The sequence below is a fragment of the Pelophylax lessonae genome, assembly GCF_965119305.1.
Source record: "Pelophylax lessonae genome assembly, chromosome: 1".
Lineage (NCBI taxonomy): Eukaryota > Metazoa > Chordata > Amphibia > Anura > Ranidae > Pelophylax > Pelophylax lessonae.
In genome coordinates this window covers 353,255,192-353,277,711 of record NC_138768.1, presented here as the reverse complement: position 1 = coordinate 353,277,711, position 22,520 = coordinate 353,255,192, and the positions used below count along the sequence as shown (strand labels likewise).

At 45.8% G+C, this 22,520-nt stretch overlaps 1 protein-coding gene across 1 annotated transcript in view; it reads right to left on the bottom strand.

Annotated features, from left to right (window-relative positions):
- Window positions 1-3,350: 3,350 nt before the first annotated feature.
- The window catches only part of GKAP1 (G kinase anchoring protein 1), a 110,460-nt gene continuing 91,290 nt past the window's right edge, over window positions 3,351-22,520 (bottom strand). The window contains exons 10-12 of the mRNA XM_082243784.1: window positions 12,464-12,534; window positions 10,905-10,982; window positions 3,351-3,534 (exon numbers count right to left, since the gene is read on the bottom strand). Of these exons, the coding sequence (XP_082099910.1) occupies window positions 3,487-3,534; window positions 10,905-10,982; window positions 12,464-12,534 (197 nt within the window). The 3' untranslated portion in view covers window positions 3,351-3,486. The remainder of the gene's footprint in view (window positions 3,535-10,904; window positions 10,983-12,463; window positions 12,535-22,520) is intronic.

The window sequence follows — 22,520 nt, the reverse complement described above, 5'->3', positions numbered from 1 at the left end:
AATATCGGCCTCATTGCCAAACCAGCCAGAGTGTACATAGTGCAGGACACAGCCTCCACCTTCCGGTCAGCCGGATCCTTAAAGGCCGGGGACGTAAAGGCACCTGCAGCCACCAGGAGAATCTGCACTACACGTGCGGCAATCAGGAAGTGAAATGATCCAGGAGTCAGCACCAGGGGATGAGGAGGGGCTCCTACCAGGGCTCAACTGTCATGGCCGCTGCCATTTCCAATGGCAAACCACAACAAAATGGCCACCGGACTACACAAACATGGCCACCGTGTATAGAAACACACAGGGACACCAGGCTTCAAAGGACAGATCCAGACGGGACAGGGGACCCTGGCAGGAGCCCCCACCAGGTACAACCCTGTCCCCCCCGCACAGTCGATTGTCCAGTTGCCGGCGGCGTACCCCCCGACCCCCATCGCCAGTTAGCGCCCTGCCCCCATCCTAGGAGAGTGGCCAGACCACCCAAACAGCCCCAGCGTGGGGAGGGGGAGCAGGATGAGGAAATTGGCAAGGGGGGGTGTCTGCGAGGAGGGGAACCCGGGGGTCCGACCGTCCCAAGGAGGGGCCCACATCCACCCCAAAACCTTCCAGGGGGAGAGGGGGAACAGCTAAACAGCCACTCACCATACCAGGAACCAGGCGGGCACCACTCCAGACAGAACCCCTCTCCATTGAAATGGGGGGCCATCGGCCAGGTGGAATGCTGCAACCCAGGTCGGAACCCGGTCGTATACGACCTCGTAAAGCGTTTATCTCACAGGCCAGCCCCCATCCTGGGGCTAGGTCGTGGCCGATATAGCACAGAACTGAGGTCTGCACACGCTCGCTGGCCAGACTAGTTTGACTATTGGAACTAGATTATCCAGCCAGTCGCCCAGTCCGGCAGTTGATTTTAGGTTTCACAGGAAAAATTCAGGCGGAAAAAATATTTTATCTACAAAATTTTGCCAGGACCAAAGATCCCAGTAAGGAACTAGGTCCTTACTCCTGATTGGGCAGAAAAAAAAAAAAAAAAAAAAAAGAGTGGCTGTGGCAGAGAGGGAGTACACCCCCTCAGACTGCCCATGGGTGTAGCCAGAATTATTTTCTGCCTAGTGTCCTACTCCTGTAGGGGGGCAGTATAACCTAATGGTTATGAATATCAGGAGCTGTGTCTGTCAATTAATGAAAGAGAAAATACATTTATATAGGTGATGTGAATTTGTGAAAAAAATAAAGTGGAAGAGGATACCTGCTACCATTACCAGTTCCTGGCTGGTGCTCCGGCATTGTATATTTGTGTTTGCTACAGAGCAAATGGTGCTCTTGTAATGTAAAGGTACCACACAAAATTTCTGCAGCTGCCACATTTCTAGTTTACTGTGGTGAAGTCATGTGTTGCACCTTGCCATTTGCAACCTATTCTGGTGCTCTGGCACGCAAAAATATCTGTGGCTGTTTTCACTCACATAACACCCTTTGTTATTTTAAGACGAAACCTGCCTGGTCTCTCCCTCTTTTAGTGCGGCCTAACCAAGTTGCTTCCATATACTGTAAAACATTTCTGGCTACTGTCTCTCAAATCATATGCTCTGTTTATTTTGAGATAAAACCTGCCTTGTCTCTCCCTCTTACATTGCGAGGGCAATGTCATGGGCCTGCCTAGAAAAGCAAAGGATTCCAACCCTTATAGGCACTTCTGTGCTGTGGACTTGATACTCAAATTCTGGCATACACCATTCTATGACAAGATGTCATTAGGTGGATAAATGGTGCCTTGATGTAAATTGCATCCCCACAATATATATTTTGCCATAGCCCTTTGTTTTCACAAAAATCATACTGTTCATTTATCCATTTCCCCAACACAGTGCTCAATGAAAAACTACCAGACTGCCATTTCTCACTTGTACTGAAAATTTTAGCTGTAAGGATGTTAGGGGTATTAGTTGGCTTCAGTAGCTTTCAAGCTATTGTGCTATAAGTAGTATGCAGAACAGGAAATTCAGAGACCCTTATTTGCATAGATGTTCTGGTACTGCAACTCAAATTACTGCCACAGCTCCCGCACGCCGTCTGCAGTAGAGAAACAGTGCAGTTCTATCCTAATGTCCACACTACATTCTGTGGCACCTTTGTCTCATAGTCCACATTACTTTCTGTGGCATCTATCTCTGCCCAACTCTACACTTTATGTTGCCTGGCAGCTCTTCCCCCACCATCCACAGTAAATTCTTGGGCAGCACTCCCCCCCCAATCCAAACTACACTCTCTGGCAGCTCTTACCCACTTGTCCATACTACATTCTCTGGCAGCTCTTACCCGATTGTCCATACTACATTCTATGGCAGCTCTTACCCACTGTTCAAATTAATCTCAGTTATTCCCCAATTATTGCTCACTTCAGCTAGCCATATGCTAATCAAAAAATTCAGTAGACCCCTGCTCATTGAGTTAATCTTTTGATGGACTCCTGTCGAAGGGACACGTTAGAAATTTTCTCAATCATCAGGTGCAGACAATTAGCTGCAGCCACTAATAAGTGTATACGGACAGCCGCAATTGCAGCTGTCAGAGTACAATGCTCTGGCAGAGATTGGGGTGGGGGGGGGGGGGGTCTGAAATCCTTCATCCACCTCATTTGGGGTGGATGAAGGAATTTGTTAGATTTTCATCATAAAATAACTGAATGGCAGGTTTCCAGCTTATGTTCCCTATTAGTTCTCTCCTCGCTGTACTTTAGTTTTTCCTGCAACTCTCCCCTCACTACAGCCCATTCTTGTGTGCACCTATTCACTTTGCTCTCCACCCCAATCCTATCATCTATGTTCAGCACTACACATTTTGACATGCCTTGCTTTGTAAGACTGTGCATACATTGAGTTAATGCACAGTACACTACAACACAACTATGGCACAACTGGTTATGAATAAAAAAAAAAAAAAAACCCTCTTACCCCCTGCTAAGACCAGCTCCCACTTCACCTCCCTGTCATATGGAGAGGATACCACTCTACCCTTCCAGCCATGATGAGTTCCCACTCTGCCTACCTCTTGTCAACAGCTTTTATTCTGCCTGCCTCTCCCAACATGTACAACTTGACCACTTCATCACCCTTACCACCTACAATCCGCTTTCACTCTGCCCTCCTCATGCCCAACTACAATCACTTCCCTTCCCACTTCTCTATCCCTGGTTGATTATGAGCTTCCATTTAGCCTCTTGATATTCACTATATATTTTCTGAAGGACATAGAGTTACTGAACTATTGCCATAGAGTTGTGAAACAGGAGTGTAGTTTATATTCAAGAATGCATGAACTATAGTTCAAATCACAGTATGCTTAAAAATCAAGTATTTTATGGAAGAATACGTTTTATTTAGTCATGAAAAACTAATGTATGGCATTGGAACAGCAGTACTTCAACGCTGCAGAAAAGTTAGTGCTTTTTACAAAATGCTCCTTCTCCTCCAGTGATAGGGAAATGCTTTATCATCGTCCATGGTCAGTTTCAGAATTTCTTTTACCTTTCTTACCACCCTGTTGAGGAAAGAAAAATGTAACTGTTGTTATTTAATCATTTAAAATACTCTATTCTACTTGACAACCTTGTAAAACAAGAACAGGGAAGGGTTATGTTCATCGAAGGAGGATATTGGGCTCTTGGATTCTAGGCTTGGGCTGTACGTGGGACCTGAATTTCTCTTTAACCACTTCAATACAGGGCACTTTTCCCCCTTCCCGCCCAGGCCAATTTATAGCTTTTAGCACTGTTGCATTTTGAATGACAATTGCGCGGTCATGCAACACTGTACCTAAACCAAATTTATGCAATTATTTTCTCACAAATAGAGTTTCTATTCGTGGTATTTGATCATTGAAAGGTTTTTTTTATATTTTTGCTAAATAAAAAAAGACCGAAAAGTTTGGAAAAAAAAACAAAACGTTTTTTTGTTTATCAAATTTTGTAAATCGATACGTTTTTTCCTGCACTGATGAGCACTGATGAGGCCGCACTGACAGGGTGGCACTAATTTGCGGCACTGATATGCAGCACTGATGGGCACTGATATGCAAAATTGATGGGCACTGATAGGCAGCATTGATGGGCACTGATAAGCGGGACTGGTGGGCAATAATGGGCACTGGTGGGTGGCACTGATAGATGACAATGATGGGCACTGGTGGGAAGCACTGATGGGGAGGGCACTGGCGGGCAGCACTGATGGGGAGGGCACTGGCGGGCTCCCTGAGCCCTGATTGCCATGGTGGGCATCCCTGGGGGCTCAAGTGGCATCCCCCCCAAGGATCTGCACTGGTAATCAATGCTCTGATTACCAATGCAGACCCCCCCCCCGTCAGGAGAGCCGCAGATCGGTTCTCCTCTACTCGTGCCTGTCAGGCACGAACTGAGGAGAGCCGATCTGCGGCTCTCCTCTACTCGTGCCTTTCAGGCACTAACTGAGGAAAGCCGATCAACGGCACTTTCTATTTACTATGTGACCAGCTGTGATTGGACACAGCTGGTCACATGGTAAAGAGCCTACCTCAGTAGGCTCTTTACCGAGATCGGAGATGCAGTGTGTCAGAGTGACACACTGCAGCACCGATCGCCGCTCTGCGCTCCCCCCCAGAGGGCGCGCAGAGCGCATTATCCTGCAGTCGTCATATGACGGCGTGTGAGGATGCTACAACCACCTTACCGCCGTCAATTTCCTATAGGGCGGGCGGGAAGTGGTTAATCTAGATCAGTGCCAGGGTTAGTGTTTGGGTCAAAGGTCAGGGTCAGTAAGTGTCAGTGAGTTTTAGGTAGGATAAAAAAAAAAAGCAAAAATGTGCACCATTGTTTCTAGGCTGTACTGTGGGTACAAACAACAAAAAACAGACACATATGTGGTATTGCTGAGACTGTCAGGAAAAGGAGAACTTATTCTGGCTTGTTCTTTGAGGAAAGGTTATGGTACTAGCAAAAAATAAATATACAGCTAAGTTTTAATTTAAAAAAAAAAAAATGATATATATATATATATATATATATATATATATATATATATATATATATATATATTTTTTTTTTTTACCATTTCGGACCAGTTTTACTTTTTGATAATAATTAAAAAATCATGAAGGGATATCGATTGCCATTTACCACCAAGTGAAAGCTCAATTTGTCCTGAAAAAAACAAAGTATAATCCACCTGGATACACATAATTAGTTGTGAAAGTACAAAGTAGGTGTGATACAGTTTTACCAACACATGTCAAAGATGTAAAATTGTTCTTAGGCATTAAGATTTGTTTTACCCTTAGGTGCGAAGGTTTTAACATACATTCCATACCTAAATTCCAGGTGTGAGATGGTCCTTAGTGCAGAGAACACCACTCTTATTATGATACACCATATTACAAAAAGCATTGTGACACCTGCTGTGAAGAACGCCCATTTGCTGGGACGTTCGCCACGGGCTACTGGAAGTGTGGAGGCCAGACTTCTGCCCACGGACTATGGGCCCCGGCTTGTAGGGGAGTGCACCTCTGTGTGGGGGTATATGCTGGAGGACAATGGGAGTAGTGTTACTTTGGACTCAAATCCATATCACCCCAAGATAAGGACTCTGAGACTAAGATCAATGTTACAGGTCTAAAGCTGCCTGTTATAGCAGAGGACTTCACACAATGAGAGACTAAAGAGGTGCTAACGATGTCAAACTCAGCTATTATCTACTGTGGGGATGTGTATTGACACTTATATAATAAGGTGTTTTGAAAACAAAGACGGGCAGTTTGTGAGCCTATGTCTTCTGCTTTCATCTGTTTAGAGGTGGTTTTGTAGTTACACTTCTAGGAATACTTATTCGGCTTTGTTTTGGGGGCTTGTTGTTTGTTGTGTTAATTATGATAATGTTGCAGTCTCATTCACCTATTGTCTCTTTCCAGAAGGTCAAGGTATGTTAACCATGTTCTGTATAAAATTACATTTGCATATGATAATGAAATCAAACACATGAGACTGAATATATTGGAAGTGAGTTGTTGAAGTGTCTTTTGTTTTACCCTTCATCGAGCTTAAGCTGATGTTTGGGGAGAATTGAGGGGCCAGGTCACTGCATCACGTGAGATTCTGGAGACCCAAGACAGAATACTTCCAAGTCCAAGTATTGGGGATCTGTTACACTGGAGGCAAGCGGTGGGATTCTTCTCTGAATAGATCCCAAACCAGGAATGCAGCGAGGAGCCCAGCAGCATCTCGGTCTAAAGAGGAACTCCGGAGATGGAGCGAGCTAGCCCCCGGGCAGTGTCCCCATACGAGGTGGAGGTTCCAGTGGAGACTACAAGACATACTGGCAAAGGAACAGGGCCATATGTCAGCCAAGGACAAGGGGAACTGGAGAAAATATGTAATTCAAGAACTCTGGCAGGAGTCCATGGAGGTAGCACAGCTTCAGCGGAAAGAGAAGCTTTCAAGTACAGCGCAACGCTGGCAGGAAAAAGTGAGCAAACGGATGTTTATCCTGGGAGAACAACCCTTGACGTAGTGGGAAAGGCACCTTGAGTGCCTGGTCCAGAGAGAAATTATGCTGGACGACTCGTACCGGGCACTAGGGTGGTACGCAGTCCAACAAGACCCTTGGTTGGCAGAAGGCATTCAACCAGAGGGGGGGGGGGGGGGGGGGCTATGATGGCCCAGGTCTGTTGTGGAAGGCCATGGAGGAGGATGATGATATTGGCAGTCCTGCGATGTCGTGGTTCTGGGCTATTTATTATTACCGGAGAAGGATGCTACCAGTCCAGTTGTTGTTGGAGCTGAGACTAGACCTCATCTACCTGGTTATCATCGAGTGGGGGTTGGAACAGGACTACCAACACCTCCTAGACTTGGTCCAGCAGCAGCCAACAGCACTGGGGGTGGAGATGGTCGTGCCCACTACCCAGGACAAGCCAGCATTAGCGGGAGAGGCGATTATAGGTCTCTCGTCCCAGCAGCAGCCAACAGCACTGGGGGGTGGAGATGGTCGTGCCCACTATCCAGGACCAGCCAGCGGTACCGGGAGAGGTGATTGTAGGTCCCTCGTCCCAGCAGCAGCCAACAGCACTGGGGGTGGAGATGGTCGTGCCCACTACCCAGGACCAGCCAGCATTAGCGGGAGAGGCGATTGTAGGTCCCTTGTCCCAGCAGCTGAGTGCCTACTCAGCAGAAGAGCTGGCAGCCAGGCAGAACCCCACTGGTATCTGCCCACCAGTCCATGCAGCTTTTGGCATGGAAGGGGTGGATGGGGCCATAGCCTCCACCCCTGGATTACAGAGATGCTGGGCAGTCGGCCCAGATCCCCAACCCCCCCCCCCCAGTATGGGTGCCCATGCCACCCTGATTTTGTCTCTCCAGCAACAATGGAATGCCTCTGGAGTGTATTATAGCTGGTGCCCTGCCCAGGAAGACCCCGGATATTTTAATTGGGACGTAGGGCAGGAGGCCCTCTGGAGCATGGCACAGTCTGGCAAAAGACACAAGACTAACACAGACCCAAACCAGTTGGAGGTCTGGGGTCTGGTTAGTCTCCCCAGGAGGAGGGAGATATGCGATGAAGGCCCATTAGCTGGGACGTTCGCCACGGGCTACTGGAGGTGTGTGGAGGCCAGACTCCTGCCCACGGACTATGGGCCCTGGCTTGTAGGGGAGTGCACCTCTGTGTGGGGGTATATGCTGGAGGACCATGGGAGTAGTGTTACTTTGGACTCAAATCCATGTCACCCCATGATACAGACTCTGAGACTAAGATCAATGTTACAGGCTTAAAGCTGCCTGTTACAGCAGAGGACTTCCCCACACAATGAGAGACTAAAGAGATGCCAACGACGTCAAACTCAGCTATTATCTACTGTAGGGATGTGTATTGACACTTATAATAAGGTGTTTTGAAAACGAAGACGGGCAGTCTGCGAGCCTATGTCTTCTGCTTTCATCTGTTTAGAAGTGGTTTTGTATTTATACTTCTAGGAATACGTATTCGGCTTTGTTTTGGGGGCTTGTTGTTTGTTGAGTTAATTATGATAATGTTGCAATCTCATTCACCCATTGTCTCTTTCCAGAAGGCCAAGGTATGTTAACTATGTTCTGTATACAATTACATTTGCATATGATAATGAAATCAAACACATGAGACTATATATTGGAAGTGAGTTGTTGAGTAAAGTGTCTTTTGTTTTACCCTTCATCGAGCTTAGGCTGATGTTTGGGGGGAATTAAGGGGCCAGGTCACTGCATCATGTGAGATTCTGGAGACCCAAGACAGAAATTCTTGGTCCAAGTATTGGGGATCTGTTACACCTGCCTTTACCACACATGAACTTTAATGGCATCCCAGTCTTAGTTCCTGGGGTTTCAATATTTATTTAGCCCACCCTTTGCAGCTATAACAATTTGAACTCTTCTGGGAAGGCTGTCCACAAGGTTTAGGAGTGTGTTTTTGGGAATGTTTGACCATTCTTCCAGAAGCACAATTGTGAGGTCAGGCACTGATGTGAATGAGAAGGCCTGGCTCGCAGTCTCTGCTCCAATTCACCCAAAAGGGTTCTATCGGGTTGAGGTTAGGACTCCCTAAACTCCCTCATCCAGGTCTTTATGGACCTTGCTTTGGGAACTGGTGTGCAGTCATGTTGGAACAGGAAAGGGCCATCCCCAAACCACAACGTTGGGAGCATGAAATTGTCCAAAATGTCTTGGTATGCCAACGCCTTAAGAGTTCCCTTCACTGGAACTAAAGGGGCCAAGCCCAACCCCTGAAAAACAACTCCAAACCATAATCCCCCCTCCACCAAATGATTTGGACCAGTGCAAAAACAAGGTCCATGGGATGAGCAAGTTTGGGGTGGAGGAACTTGACTGGCCTGCAAAGAGTCCTGACCTCAACCCAACAGAACACCTTTGGGATGAAATCAAGTGGAGACTGCGAGCTAAGCCTTCTCGCTCAACATCAGCGCCTGACCTCATAAATGTGCTTCTGGAAGAATGGTCAAACATTCCCAAAGACACACTCCTAAACCTTGTGGACAGCCTTCCCAGAAGAGTTGAAGCTGTTATAGCTGTAAAGGGTGGGACAACTCAATCTTGAACCCTACAGACTAAGACTGGGATGCCATTAAAGTTGATGGGCGTGTAAAGGCAGGCGTCAAAATACTTTTGGTAATATAGTGTATGTCAGCGCAGTTCTATGAAGCATTTTACTGTGACCCCAGGCTGCATTAAGGCACACCCCCAGCATCATTTAAACTAGAAGACTGGTGACCAGCAGCAGAGGACTTGAGGAAATTCTGGGCTTTGGATAGGTTAGAACTTTAGAAAACAAATTTTGTTTTTTGTTTTTTTACTTAGAGAGGGTGGGAAAAAAGGGGATTTCTTTTAGGGTAAAACATTTCAAAAATGGACATTTTAAAAATGTGACACCAGCTCCATATTCCTTTGGTAGGGGGTGATATCAAGTCTCCTTTAGCGTGAATACTCAATTTGGCTGGTTAGTGATCTCATTTGACCTGAAAGTAACTCGTCTTTGCCTATGTGGGGCAAAGTAAAGGGGTCACTTAACTCCCCTCTCCAACAGCACATACCTATTCACTGCTACTTTGCCACTTAATGCTACCATCAGGACTTGGAAAGCAATGTCCTGTGTAAGCTTCAAGCAGGCTCATCAGAGCTTACATAGGGTTATGGACTCCTTCCTGACTTTCTTGTGCCAGCACTGGAGAAATCATGAGGCACCAGCATTTTTTGTTGTATGCGCACCCATACCTGAAAGTGTCTGGCAGCCGATCAGAGTAGTAGGAGAGCAATATAAAGGGGAGATAATGGTGTGGAGTAGGGAGGATGTTAAAAGGAGAAGTACAGCAAAAGCTTGTTTGGCTGTACATCTCCTGTGGATCACAGAAGTGCAGTTCGTTCTGCACACCTGTGACCAGTTTTCAGCAGACATCGGGCTAGAGCACACTGTTGGCTGATGTCACAGAGCCAGTCCAGGCTAAGGAAAGGTCATAACCATGTGGTTAGGATCCATCCACATGCCTGGACCGGCACCCGGCTCAGCCTCAGAGCGAGCTGCCGACAGCCTGAGCCAGCCTCTCCCGCCCCCTCCACAGCCCAGTGCTCCAGTGAGTACTGGAGGGGCAGAGCAGACAGCGGTGATGGACTCAGGGAGCTCTGAGAACCGAGCAGTCGGCGGTATTTGATTACTCAGTTCTCTGTCACAGAGCCGGCAGGGGACAGATGCAGCATCCACCTAGGCAAGTAGGATTCTAATAAAAAAAAAAACAAATCCCATACTTCTCTTTAAGTGACCCTTTTCCCGAATATGCTAAGAAAAGATCACTTTACTAAGACGGCAAAGGAATTCCTGCCGCTAGTTATACATAGAAGCAATTGTTTATCGCAAAACTAAAATCATTGATAAATCTGAACAATTTTAAGAACATTGCACTAAAGAAGTATATTATATTTTATCTACAACACCTTTTAAATATAGTAACATTTCATAGTTTATTAAATAATAGTAGTCACTTAAAATGGAATACCAGGGTAGATCTAACCAAGTTTAAAAATAGCCCTCAAACCCCTCCTAACACCTATTTTAAAGTAACTACCCTGTAGAAGGAAGATGCTTATACTTACCTATTCTCAGGGTGCTCCGGTCTGGTCACATGATCAGCTCCCAGTTCCGGCTTCAGGGGAAAGGACAGCTGAAAGCAAATCACATGACCAAGCGCCCTGAGAATAGGGAGGTGTAAGCATCTTCTACAGGGTAGTTAGAATAGCAGTTAAGAGGGTGGGATCCATTTTAGGTTTAGTTAGATCAAGTAACTTTAAGCAATGTATTCTATTATTTCTTATATACTGTTTTTATTAACAGTTCTTGCATACATACCTGGTATTTCACAAGCTCTGCTTGTAAAAGCTTTACTTTTGATCGTTCTTGCTCTAAGGCAGCATGCAGAGTGGTGACCTAGAATTTGAATAATTAGGACACAGAAAAAACAGGAAATAAAACTTCTAAGAAATTAGCACTGACAGAACAATAAATTGCCTCTGCATGAAAGTTTTGTGTGATGTAATTAAACATGAAACCTGTGTAATAAAGACTCAGGGATATGTGCTCTGCAGCAGACATTTTAAAAGATGCACAGATCACTGAGGCATATTCAGACAGATTTGCCAAGTAGTCAGCAAGATGAAATAAAAAAGCTGTTATGTGTCAGCCACCTGCCCCTTTTATAGAGGAAGAGGTTATTAATCACATTGGCTATATTGTCACGCTCATATTCCTCTGGTCCCGACAGTCCTTTCTGGATGGTTACTACCCCTCTATAAATAAGTAGAATTATTACAAATGTCTATATTGCTCTTAAGGCGGCAGACCATCTAAACCCGATATTGCTTCTTTGATTTTCCCCAGTGTCACAACCACCGGGATCATTTTTAGGAAGCCCCCTATTACATGTTAGATTTCTAATTTAGTTTCTATTACTGAGAATGCAATGGGAGAAGTGGGAACACTGCTGCTGTAGCAGAAGCAGGAGACTCCCAACGTAGGGAAGAAAGCCAGAAAAAGATGGTCCTTTTTCTAGAGTCTCCATTAGACTCGGTTGACACCTATGCGTGTGTGCAGGTGTGTTTGCAAGGGTATGGCAGCCCATTATTTGAATAGGCTGCCTTGCCTGCGTGTCCCGCAGTAAAAAAAGCATGCACCTTTTTCAAAATGCAGCCCATTTTGATCATGCGATTTTCCTGCACCCGCAAATTCCCTGCGTTTTTACATGCGTGGGGTGCCATTCACAATAAATGGCAGTCCCACAAATTTTCTCTCAGCAGCGCATTTTCACTGCGGGTGGGAAAATCGCACGTACCTTGTTCAAAACGGAGCCCACAGGGAAATTCATTTAAATGGCTGTGATTCCTGCACCCGTAGCCACCTGCATACATGTCAACTGAGCCAAAAACCTGGTACACACTACTGAGAATTTCTATTAACCCAAAGGGCTGAACACAGAAAAAAAAAACACAACATCTCAAGTTGGAGCCGCTGTACTAACAATCCAATATTAGTACAGCACTCTCCCCTGCTGTGCTATTGTGTTCTGACAGGGGGACGGCCCCTTCCTCCAGTACACGCCGGTCATCGTTCTCAGCCATTGCTGCAGTACACACGGCCCGAATGTCAGGTGGTTTTTATTGAAGCAGCCGACATTTGGTCCGCGTGTACAGGGTTTTAGAGAAAAGCAGCAAGCAGGTAATTTCTCCCACCAGGCACACACTAGAACTGAAATAATACTCTGAGGTGGTCAGCAAATTTATTCAAAGTGTGAATTTAATTAGTGAACTGATAAAAAAGAAATTGTAAGAAATCTACCTCAATCAATAAAATGTTATCTTAATAAAGGTGTGTATTTTTAGAATAGAGCTCTAATGTAACTTTGTTAGACTCACCTGTAAAGTTAATTCATTTTTAATTGTAAGCAATTCATCAACTTGTAAGAGGATTTCCGCTTTGTCTTTCACTGAAATATGTTCATATTAAATCAAATGAGTGGGTAAATTCAATAAATCCAAAATTATAACAATTATAACATACAGGGAAACAGCAACAATGAGTAACTGAACTGTCAACTTAAAAAAAAAAATCACATATATACATACACACAATATATAAGGCCTTAAGGGTTACTCGCCAACAGTTGCCCCACCCAACTCCTACCCTGCCCCTAAACACGCCCTCATAAATTATCTCATAAAATTACACTGTTAAATGTTTTTGCATTAATGCAGAAGTTACAAAAATAATTAACAACGTTTTCAGTGCCCATCAAGGGTCTGGAGGGCGGGGGGGCTGAAGAGCATGAAGGGGCTGGAGAGGGGGGGCTGAAGAGCACTAAGGGGCTGGAGAGGGGGGGGGGGGAAAGGCACTGGGGGGGGGCTAGAGAGGGAGGGCTGAAGAGCACTGGGAGGGCTAGAGAGGCTATACAGCCCTGGGGGGCCAGCAAAAGCAAAAAATTAGTTGTATAGGAGGGGGATGGGGGGCTGCATATAGAGAAATTGATCTTTCCATATTCCTCCTGCAACCGCTGAATGCCTGCAGAGAGGAGAATCAGGCATCCAGCGGCTGCAGGAGGAATATAGAAAGATCAATTCCTCTATATGCAGCCGCCCCACAGCTCCTCCTATCCAGTCACACAGGGAGGCTGCTCAATCATCGGGCACTCACCTTCTTCCAGCCCCCGCGAGCAGTGCAGCACAGACCGAGGGAGCAGTTGCCTTAACATGAGGAGATGATCGGCGCGAGTACCGGTTTGACACCCCCCATCGGTATGCCACTGCTGGCCGGATAATGACAGAGCGTGGATCATCCCACTGTAACAGCTTTAATTGTAATTGCCGGGTGCTCGCCGACACACACAGTCCCGCCTCCTAGCCCGGCTTCTTTGATAGACATCACACGTCCTGGTTGGCCAGGTGTTCTGTCTATCAAAGAAGCCGGGCTAGGAGGCGGGACTGTGTGTGTTGGCGAGCACCCGGCAATTACAATTAAAGCTGTTACAGTTGGATGATCCGCGCTCTGTCATTATCCACCGGCTTCCTCTCCTCTCTTCCCCTGAGCGGCTCCCGGAGCTCGCCCTACATAATTTTCTACACGCAAAATGCGAGCAGAAACTTTGAGGGCTGTATATAGATATAGAGAGATAGAGATCTATCTAAATATATACATCTATCTATACACATTGCTAAAAAAAAAATAATTTAAAAGGAACACTTTGAAAACACATCAGATCCCAATGGGGAAAAAATATCATGCTGGATATCTATACTGATATGGACAGGGTAATGTGTTAGGAATGAAAGGATGCCACATCGTTTGATGGAAATACAAATCATCAACCTACAGAGGACTGAATTCAAAGACACCCATAAAATCAAAGTGAACACATGATGCAGCAGGTCAGTCCATTTTGCTGAAATTTTATTGCTCCTAATGAGACGACGGATGATGTCCTGGGATATTTCCTCCCAGATCTGGACCAGGGCATCACTGAGCTCCTGAACAGATTGAGGTGGAAACTGACGTGTCGGATGGACCAAAACAATGTCCCAGTGGTGTTCTATTGGATTTAGGTCAGTCGAGCATGGGAGCCATTCAATGGTATAATTTCCTTCATCCTCCAGGAACTGGCTGCATACTCTTGCAACATGAAGCAAGGCATTGTCGTGCACCAGGAGGAACCCAGGACCCACTGCACCAGCGTAGGGTTCGACAATGGGTCCAAGGATTTCATCCCGATACCTAATGGCAGTCAGGGTGCCATTGTCTAGTCCGTAGAAGTCTGTGCGTCCTTCCGTGGATATGCCTCCCCAGACCATCACTGACCCACCACCAAACTGGTCATGCTGAATGATGTTACAGGCAGCATAACATTCTCCATGGCTTCTCCAGACCCTTTCACGTCTGTCACATGTACTCAGGGTAAACCTGCTCTCATCTGTGAAAAGCACAGGGCGCCAGTGATTGACGTGCCAGTTCTGGTGTTCAATGGCAAATGCCAATCGAGCTCCACGGTGCTGGGCAGTGAGCACATGGCCCACTAGAGGATGTCAGGCCCTCATGAAGTCTGTTTTGGATTGTTTGGTCAGAGAAATTTACACCAGTGGCCTGCTGTAGGTCATTTTGTAAGGCTCTTGCGGCGCTCAATCCGTTTCTCCTTGCACAAAGGAGCAGATAACGGTCCTGCTAACGGTTTAAGGACCTTCTACGGCCCTGTCCAGTTCTCCCAGAGTAACTACATGTCTCCTGGAATCTCCTCCATGCTCTTGAGACTGTGCTGGGAGACACAGCAAACCTTCTGGACAATGGCACGTATTGATGTGCCATCCTGGAGGAGTTGGACTTGCTCTGCAACCTCTATAGGGTCCAGGTATAGCCTCATGCTACCGGTAGTGACACTGACCCTAGCCAAATGCAAAACTAGTGCAAAACAATTAGAAAAGAGGAGTAGGGAAAAACCTTTCCTCTTTTGGAGGTTGTCTCATTGTTTGCCTATCTAGTGCACTTGTTAATTTCATTAACACCAAAGAAGCTGAAACTAATTTACTTTATAAAACCTTGGTCCGACCACACCTGGAGTATTCTTCTCCAGTTCTGGTTGCCAATCCTCAGAAAGGATGTGCTGGAACTGGAAAGAGTCCAGAAAGAAGGGCAACTAAACTAATAAGGGGATTGGAGGACCTAAATTATGAGGAGCGGGGGTTTGTGGGTCCGTGAGCGAGCGGGAGCGCGCCTCCAGCGGCGCGCGCTTGCTCCCTAGAGCCTCACAAGCTAGCGACGTAGACCTACGACGTCGCTTTGCCTGTGAGGGGCTGACTGCCGACGTAAATCGGCATTAGGAAGTCGGCAAGTGGTTAAGCTGCGTAAGGGGTTCTTCACTGTAAGGGCGGTGAGAATGTGGAACACTCTTCCACAATTGGTGGTAGCTGCGGGGAGTATAGCTACTTTTAAAAGACTCTTGGACATGCATCTCACATATCACAACATTCAGGGTTATAGGAAATGATCAGGCCACTGACACACACACACACACACACACGGGTTGAACTGAATGGACTGATGACTTTATTCAACCTCAACTAATATGTAACTATGTAAACATCTCCCTCTGCTACCTAACTGACCAGATCAATATTCCGAGAGTTTAATTGACTTGATTAAAGTGCGTTCCTTTAATTTTTTTTAGAGCAATGTACACACACACCTCCAAAATTATTAACCACTTCCGGACCACCCACCGTATTTACGTCGGTATTTTGACGATAAATACCAGTGTTATGGCCACAGATAGGTGCAATAACCCCCAGTATTTTTCCACACGGCCAGCAGTCCTCTTTGATATAAAAGTGGTCTAAACAGCGCATTCGCCGCGGGATCACTTATGGGCAGCGGGAGAGGTGTGCCCCTCCCCCCGCCGCTTCCCGTCATTTTCCCTGCTTAACAGAGCAGTCGGTAGCGGGGAAAATGATCCAGTCCTTTCAGGTCCTAGGCAGGAAGTTGAGGGAGGGCAAGATGGCCCCCACTCGACTCTATAGCCTTGGAGGACTGCAGCAACGCCATACGTGGCTTCCTCCCAATGGCCTTTAAAGGGCCCATTTTTTTTTTCATGCACATTTTTTAAAGGGACAGTGTAAAAATAAAAAGTAAAATAAATAAAAAAAATTTAACGCTCCCCGTCCCTCTGAGCTTGCGCGCAGAAGCTAATGCATACACAAATCGCGCCCACATATGTAAACGATGTTCAAACCACACATGAGGTATCGCCGCGATCGTTCGAGCGAGAGCAATAATTCTAGCCCTAGACCTCCTCTGCAACTCTAAACTCGTAACCTGTAGAAACTTTCAAAGCGTCGCCTATGGAGATTTTTAAGTACCAATGTTTATCGACATTCCACGAGCATGCGCAATTTTGAAGCATGACATGTTAGGTATCAATTTACTCGGCGTAACATTCTCTTTTGTATTATAGAAAAAAATTGGGCTAACTTTACGGTTTTCTAATTTTTAATTCAAAAAAGTGTAGAAGTGCTAATACGGTGTGACAAAGTATTGCAACAATCCTCAATTTATTCTCTAGGGTCTCTGCTAAAAAAAAAAAGTAATGTTTGGGGTTTCTAAGTAATTTTCTAGCAAAAAATACAGATTTTAACCTGTACACAACAAGTGTCAGAAATAGGCTTGGTCCTTAAGTATTTAAACACTTTGTAATCACAGTATTGCATCAAGTCAATTAAACTCCTGGGATATTGATCTGGTCAGTTAAAGCGGTTGTAAACCCTATTAAAAAAAAAAACCTGCAAGACAAAGGCATAATGAGCTAGTATGCATCGCCTACTAGCCCATTATGTTTAACTTACCTTAAAACGAAGCCCCGACACGGACCCCCGGACATCGATGCGGGCGCTGCCATGATCCCTCGTCGTCTCTTCCAGGTTCGGCGGCTCCGGCGCGCTGATTGGCCAGAGCCGCAATGACGTCACTCCCACGCATGCGCGCGGGAGTGATTTTTCCGGCAAGCTCCCGGCAAGTTAATTGAAGGTCCCCCCGGACCTTCAGAGCGCATGCGCCGCTCGCGCGAGCGGCTGCATGCACTGTAAATATCTCCTAAACCGTGCCGGTTTAGGAGATATTATTTGTACCTACAGGTAAGCCTTATTATAGGCTTACCTGTAGGTAAAAGTGTCAAAAAGCGGGATACAACCGCTTTAAGTAGCAGGGGGGGGGGGGGTTGTTAACCAGTTTCAGCTGCTATCATGGTAATGAAATTAACAGGTGCACTTGATGGGCAACAATGAGACGACCTCCAAAACAGGAATGGTTTTACAGGTGGACGGCCACTGACATTTTGTTCCCTACTCATCTTTGCAATTTTTCACTAGTTTTGCATTTGGCTAGGGTTAGTGTCACTACTGGTAGCATGAGACGATATCTGGACCATATAGAGGATGCACAGGCAGTCCAATTCCTCCAGAGCATATAAACGTTCACTCTCCTGTGCTGTGTCCCAAGTCCCAACATGTTATCAGACTCTTATGTTGGCATGTTGGTATATGTGGATAATGCACACCTCACTGCCTTCCAAAGACTGGGGAAGTCCAAATGAGCTGAAAGCATAGAACACAGAGGTTATGTAGGCCTCCGGGCCGGCCTTTGGGGTGTGCGAGCTTTGCAGCCGCACAGGGCGCCATGGGCAACAGGGGCGCTGTGCGGCCATTACAGTTCGCAGCAGTCAGTTACTCACAGCCAGGACGAGTCACAGCAGGACTGTCTGAAGATGGGGCTGAAGGATCAACGCACCTGAAAAAAAAAAAAAAAAAGCCAGACAGATACACTGCCCATTCGCCACCGCTCGAGAAAGCCCGTACACCCTCGGCTATTCTCGGGCAGAAGGTGCATGCGCGGTGACGCCAGGCGGCGCCATTTTTAAATGCAAGGCGCCTCACCAAATGGTAAGTGATACCCCTCCGTAGCCCCTGCATCTCCTCAGGAGATGCAGTGCTGCGGGCATGATACAGGAGATTTTCCATGAGAATCTCCTGAACCATGCCCGCAGCACTGCCTCTCCTGTACCATGCCCGCAGCCCCTGCACCATGCTCGCAGCCCCTGCATGTCCTGCACCATTCTCGCAGCACTGCCTCTCCCGTACCATGCCCACAGCCCTGCAAGTACCATGCCCGCGGCCCCTGCATTTCCTGCACCATGCCCGCGGCCCCTGCATCTCCTGCACCATGCCCGCGGCCCCTGCATCTCTCTTATTTGTTAGAAATATTTTTTTCCTCTTTGTGTACGTTTAGGTGACCAGGGGGCGAGGTATGAGGTGCCACAAGATTAGCGAGCACAAGGTGCCTGAACACCTAAGGCCGACCCTGGTAGGCCTAGCACATTATCCTCTAAACAGGTTTTTTGAATAAAATAGGAGGTGAATGTACTCACAAACCAGTACTTGTGTCATAGCATTATCATAAAATCATATGCGAAAATACACATTTGTAGTCACATCGGCCAATGTGTTTCAAGGTTTCCCTCTTCTTCAAAGCCTTCTTTAGATGTCGCTTAGTGTTGACAAGGAACTTTTCAATCAGGAACAGTGTTTCTCTGTTAAGTGGGGCTGTATATAGCTTCTTTGTTCCTGAACAAGGAGGCTATATACAGGCACCATTAAACAGAGAAGCACTGATCCTGATTGGAAAGTTTCTTGTCAGCACGAAGACATCTAAATAAGGCTCTGAAGAAGAGGGAAACCTTAAAAAGCATTAGCTGCTGTGATTACATGTTTTGTGGATTTTTGCATATGGATTTAAGCGGATGATTTTATGATAATGGTATGACACAAGTACTGGTTTGTGAGTACATTCACCTCTATTTTATTCAATAAAAACATGTATTGAAGATAATGCGCTAGGCCTACCTGCCCTCCGTGTCCTTCCATGTTTTAGTCTAACTCCTCCAGGATGGCACATATGTGCCATTGCCAGAAGGTTTGCTGTGTCTCCCAGCACAGACTCAAGAGCATGGAGGAGTTTCCAAGAGATAGGCAGTTACTCTAGGAGAGCTGGTCAGGGCCATATAAGGCCCCCAACCGATCAGCGGGACTGGTATCTGCTTGTTTGTGCAAGGAGGAACAGGAAGAGCACTGCCAGAGCCCTACAAAATAACCTCCAGCAGGCGACTGGTGTGAATGTCTCTGACCAAAACAATCAGTAACAAACTTTAGGAGGGTGGCCTGAGGGCCCAACATTCTCTAATGGGCCCTGTGCTCACTGCCTGGAGCTCGATTAACATTTGCCATTGAACAAAAGAATTGGCAGGTCTGCCACTGGCACCCTGTGTTTTTTACATATGAGAGCAGGTTCACCCTGAACACATGTGACAGGCGTTAAAGGGTCTGAAGAAGTGGTGGAGAAAGTTATGCTGCCTGTAACATCGTTAAGCATGAGCCAGCTTGGTGGTGGATCAGTGATGGTCTGAGGAGGCATATCCATGGAGGGATGCACAGACCTCTACAGGCTAGACAATGGCACCCTGACTGCCATTAGGTATCGGGATGAAATCCGTGGAAATATTGTCAGACCCTACGCTGGTGCTGTGGGTCCTGGGTTCCTCCTGGTGCACAAGAATGCCCGGCCTCATGTAATGAAAGTATGCAGCCAGTTCCTGGAGGATGAAGGAATGGATACCATTAAATGGCCCCCACGTTTGCCTGACCTAAATCCAATAGAACACCTCTGGGACATTAGGTTTTGGTCCATCCAATGCTGCCAGGTTGCACCTCCATTTGTTCAGGAGCTCAGTGATGTCCTGGGCCATATCTAGGAGGAAATACCCAAGGACACCATCAGTCGTCTCATTAGGAGCATGTTCTGACATTGTGAGGCATACATACAAACCACGTGGGGGCCAAACTACTGAGTATCATTTTGAGTTGCTGAAATTTTAGCAAAATGGACTAGCCTGCTGCATAATTTTTTCACTTTAATTTTCGGTATGTCTTGGAATTCAACCCTATGTAGGTTGATCATTTTAATTTCCATCAAATGATGTGGCATCCTTTTTTCCTAACACACTACCCAGTCCATATAAGTATAGATATCTAGCATGACATTTTTCCCCATGGAGATCTGATGTATTGTCAAAGTGTTCCTTAATTTTTTTTGAGTAGTGTGTATATGCATACGGAATTATACACAAGCACAGAGACACACACACACAGTAAGGTCCATATGTATTTGGACACTGGCACAATTTTCATACTTTTGGCTCTGTATGCCACCAGAATAAAAGTAAGCGAAAAAATCTAAATGAATTAGAAGTGCAGACTTTTAGCTTTAATTCAAGGGGTTGAATATAAATATCAAGTACAAATTTTAGGAACTGCAACCATTTTTGTAAACACCGCCCCCCCCCCCCCCCCCCGTTTTCAGGGGCTCAAATGTAAATTGAACAAATTAATCTAATCAAAATGTTAACTTTTTTATATTTTGTGGAGAATCCTTTACATACTGGCAATGCCTGCCTGAGGTCTGGAATCCATGGACATTACCAAAGACTGGGTTCCTCCTTTCTGAGGCTTTGGCAGACTAACTGCAGCTGTCTTTAGTTGTTCTGCCTTCAGCAAGTGAAATGCATGCACAATTGTGTTGAGATCAGGTGATGAATTCATCTGGCTGCTTTGGTCTTCTGTCACATCAATAAACACCAATGACCCAGTGCCACTGGAAGCCATGCATGCCCATGCCATCACACTGCTTCCATCATGTTTTACAGAGGACTCTGTGTGCTTTGGATAATGAGCTGTTCCAAGCCTTCTTTATACTTTTTTCTTCCTGTCATTCTAGTACAGAATAATCTTAGTTTCATCCGCCTAAAGAATGCTTTTCCAGAACTGCTCTGGCTTTTTTAGATGATGTTTGTTGACCAAGTCTAATCTGGCTTTTCTATTCTTCAGGCTTATGAATGGTTTGCACCTGGTGGTGAATCCTCTGCATTTGCTCTCGTGAAGTCTTCGACAATGATACGCCCACCTCCTGTAGAGTGTCCTTCCCTTGTCTGGATGTTGTTAATGGGTTATTCTTTACCATAGAGAGGATCCTGCAATCATCCACCATTGTTGTCTTCCGCAGATGTCCAGGCCTTTTTATGTTGCTCAGCTCACCAGTGTGTTCCTCTTTCCCCAGAATGTACCAAACTGTTGATTTCTACCAGACTGGATTTTTATCCATTATAGAACTCTAGCTTGAATATGTTTTGGTAAATACCTAAAACAAAACTAAAATTGTACCAGTGTCCATATACAGTGCCTTGCGAAAGTATTCGGCCCCCTTGAAATAAGTATTCGGCCCCCCTTGAACTTTGCGACCTTTTGCCACATTTGAGGCTTCAAACAAAGATATAAAACTAATTTTTTGCGAAGAATCAACAACACAATCATGAAGTGGAACGAAATTTATTGGATATTTCAAACTTTAACAAATAAACTGAAAAATTGGGCGTGCAAAATTATTCAGCCCCTTTACTTTCAGTACAGCAAACTCTCTCCAGAAGTTCAGTGAGGATCTCTGAATGATCCAATGTTGACCCAAATGACTAACGATGATAAATAGAATCCACCTGTGTGTAATCAAGTCTCCGTATAAATGCACCTGCACTGTGATAGTCTCAGAGGTCCGTTTAAAGCGCAGAGAGCATCATGAAGAACAAGGAACACACCAGGCAGGTCCGAGATACTGTTGTGTTTAAAGCCAGATTTGGATACAAAAAGATTTCCCAAGCTTTACACATCCCAAGGAGCACTGTGCAAGCGATAATATTGAAATGGAAGGAGTATCAGACCACTGCAAATCTACGAAGACCTGGCCGTCCCTCTAAACTTTCAGCTCATACAAGGAGAAGACTGATAAGAGATGCAGCCAAGAGGCCCATGATCACTCTGGATGAACTGCAGAGATCTACAGCTGAAGTGGGAGACTCTGTCCATAGGACAACAATCAGTCGTATACTGCACAAATCTGGCCTTTATGGAAGAGTGGCAAGAAGAAAGCCATTTCTTAAAGATATCCATAAAAAGTGTCGTTTAAAGTTTGCCACAAGCCACCTGGGAGACACACCAAACATGTGGAAGAAGGTGCTCTGGTCAGATGAAACCAAAATCAAACTTTTTGGCAACAATGCAAAACGTTATGTTTGGCGTAAAAGCAACACAGCTCATCACCCTGAACACAACATCCCCACTGTCAAACATGGTGGTGGCAGCATCATGGTTTGGGCCTGCTTTTCTTCAGCAGGGACAGGGAAGATGGTTAAAATTGATGGGAAGATGGATGGAGCAAAATACAGGACCATTCTGGAAGAAAACCTGATGGAGTCTGCAAAAGACCTGAGACTGGGATGGAGATTTGTCTTCCAACAAGACAATGATCCAAAACATAAAGCAAAATCTACAATGGAATGGT